This window comes from Seriola lalandi, unplaced genomic scaffold (assembly GCF_002814215.2).
Source record: "Seriola lalandi dorsalis isolate HSWRI2012SDOR001 ecotype SW California unplaced genomic scaffold, Sedor1 jcf7180002054874, whole genome shotgun sequence".
Lineage (NCBI taxonomy): Eukaryota > Metazoa > Chordata > Actinopteri > Carangiformes > Carangidae > Seriola > Seriola lalandi.
This window is the reverse complement of record NW_019525427.1, coordinates 582,242-585,142: the sequence shown is the minus strand read 5'-3', so window position 1 is coordinate 585,142 and position 2,901 is coordinate 582,242. Positions and strand designations below refer to the sequence as shown.

The 2,901-nt window shown below is 41.1% G+C and overlaps 1 protein-coding gene across 2 annotated transcripts in view; it reads left to right on the top strand.

Moving 5' to 3' along the window:
- The first annotated feature begins 628 nt into the window (after positions 1 to 628).
- The window catches only part of LOC111671296 (chloride channel protein 2), a 142,664-nt gene continuing 140,391 nt past the window's right edge, over positions 629 to 2,901 (top strand). For both annotated transcript variants that reach the window (XM_023428396.2, XM_023428394.2), the window contains exon 1: positions 629 to 919. In XM_023428396.2, the coding sequence (XP_023284164.1) occupies positions 869 to 919 (51 nt within the window). In that variant the 5' untranslated portion in view covers positions 629 to 868. The remainder of the gene's footprint in view (positions 920 to 2,901) is intronic.

Below are 2,901 nucleotides of genomic sequence, written 5' to 3'. Positions count from 1 at the left end.
AACTTTAAAAAAAAATGTTTTAATGTCTAAACTCTGCCTAATCTCTGGGGGCTAAGTGGGTGCCATGATGATTTTTTTGTCATTAAATATGAATATCAATAATTGATACATTAACCAATAAATGATTTGCTGTACTAAAGAAGGCTATAAGTAGTTAATCATCAGAATCCAGGGGGTGTAGTGTATCCACCTGGACTAAACCACAACTTTTCTATCAATAGTTATTTTGCCGTATTCTTACCTTTTGACAATAAAGGCAAATAAACAGACATTATAAAGACTGGCTATTGTATTTTCTTCAAACAAAAATCCTGATGGTCCAAATATTTTTTTTTACATTAACCATAAAATGATTTGCTCTACTAAAGAAGGCACCAGGTGTAGTGGAGGATCAATCCACCTTTCTGTTTTCTATTGATTATCTCACCTTTTGATAAAATGCCTAAACTGTTAAAAAAAAAAAAAGAATGACGTGAAAATCAGAAAAAGTGTGAGATGAGATAAAATAGTTTATGGATATTTTTAGACAGCCCAGAAGTGAGTAGTTCCTCCTGACTTGATTGACACATAGCTCCAGATGGGAGGGTCGATTCCAGTTGAAGTCCCGCCTCGCGGTGTGAATCTTGCTGGGGACTTGAGGCTATAAAATGAAGGAACTTACAGTAACCGGGACGCGCTGTTTAGTTGGAGTTCCCTTTGTGAACTCCTGCACAGGAACTAAAGTCAGCCCGATGCTTTAATCACTGCTCACACTGAAAACAATATCGCTTGTCGTTTTCCCCCCTCTCACTTCCAAGCAGAAAAAAACAAAACAAAAAAAACAACCCTTCATCAAGTCGCCGGGTAGAGAGACGCACAGAGCGGAGCCATGGCAGGGGACGGCTCGGACCAGCGGGCGCTGCAGTATGAGCAAACTCTGGTAAGTTTCACTTGTTGCCACTCGTGAACTTTGTCCACTGACCGCACGGTACGTGTTGTCCTCCTGCGTTGGAGAGGGAAGCCGACCAGGCTCCATTCACGAATCTGTCAACTTTAAACGCCGCTGCCATGCTGCGTTTCAGCGAGAAGTGTGCACGAGCGAGAGAGAGTCGGGTGGTTGAAAGTTATAATTTGATTGAAATAAACGCGTGTTGGTGTGATTTATATGAACGCCGAATTAAAAAGTGTGTCTCTGTGATTCGGGATATTTCTCCCGGAGTGTGTGTGTCTGTCGATAAGCAGGTAAATTGAAAGTTGTCAGATTTTTAAACGAGGTTTGTGCTGTTGGAAGCAGCGTGTGGCTCTTAAGTCCTTTTTTTTTTATTTCCTCTTTTGTTGTTGTTGTTGTTGTTGTGAATTTAAAAGGCTGAATAAGAAGCTGAAGACTTTGTCGAACACTGCAGGTTAAATGTCTTTTAGCTGGTAGCTTAACAACAGTGCAGGCAGTAAAGGGACCGACTGTCATAACATCTGGATTTGGCTCCTTATCTCCTGTGTGTCCAAACTCCACTGTAAAAAAACACATATTCTTAAAGTAAGAGGTGTTTACAAGCCTGAACACACATTAGAAAACCGGCGTTTTGTCTTTTATTGAATTTTGAAAATGTGTTGATAAATTCGGCTTATAAATTATTTAATTAAGCGTTGAATTCATTTAGCAATCATCAACTTTATGAGGCGGGTTGCCTTTTCCACACAACGTCTTGGTTCAGGCTGAAGACACCGCGGTGGGCGGTAGGGAGCAGTGTGAGGGTTTTAAATGTGGTGTTTTTTTTAGTGAAATGAAGTGCCGCTTGGTGCTTTATAGATAAGCCGAATTTACAACAGCATCCTAATGATTTGCAAAAAGTCTGGAGTAAAGTTTTTGCATTATGGGTATTTTGTCAATAAGCCAATTAATTCTGACTTTACAGAATTTTTAATGGGATTTTGCATAAAAATCTGTCCCTCCAGGACTATATTTTGTCAGATATTCCAAGCTGTCTGCAGCTATTACATGCAACAGGATGATGTTATCTATCTAGCAGCCACCATACTAAGTGGACTGTCATACACACATTCTAAATCAGGAACTTAAGTCTGTACATGCACATGCACATGCACATGTACTGTACATGCATGACATGTTGTAAGAGGAGATGCAACTGACAGTTGCATCTGCAGGTGTCTGGTGCCTTTTAGAGTGTGAACAGTGATTGAATTTTTTTTTTTAGGTTAGACTTCATAAGCTACCGCATGCCTCATAACCATTATCTAAGGTCATTTCCTTTATAGCTCAGATAACAAGCAGGCAGTCGACTCGTTGTTGGTCTGCAGGCGGCTCAGGAGATATATCAGCTGGGGGAATATGTTTGACAGTAGACCTAGTTTATACAGCAGGGGGCTCTCAAACGTTTGCATGTCACAGGCCTTCAATCACCCAAACGTGGGTGTCCATGGGCCCTGATCAGCATCTCAGTTTTGTCTTTGAGATCTTCATAAGAACTGATTTAAATCACTATTTAGCAATGGATTGTATAACTTGGGAGATGTGTTGAGGGAGAAACACATGTTGACGTTCTCTGATTTATAATTTAGAGAGATTGCACCTTTTCATGGTTTTGCTCCTCCTGAAAGACTCCCTGCATCCCACTTTGAGGAGCATGGACTGGCACCATGCCCCTCAGAAAGATTAAGGGTGGGGTTTGGACTGAGAGTCCCTGAACTGAACTGTGTGTGTCTCTCGTTGAACTTTTCCTGACAAAACTTCTGTCAAGCCTAAAGAGTCTGCTATTTGAAGAGACTAGTTTTATAGGCCAACTGGACCCATTCAGTGGCAGCGAGGCTTTAAATTAAGAAGAGCCACAACTGTAACACTTCTTTGGGCCTCTGTTTCCTTTTTCTTGAAAAAGTTTCTTTGTAAAGGAACCCCCCCCCCCCTCC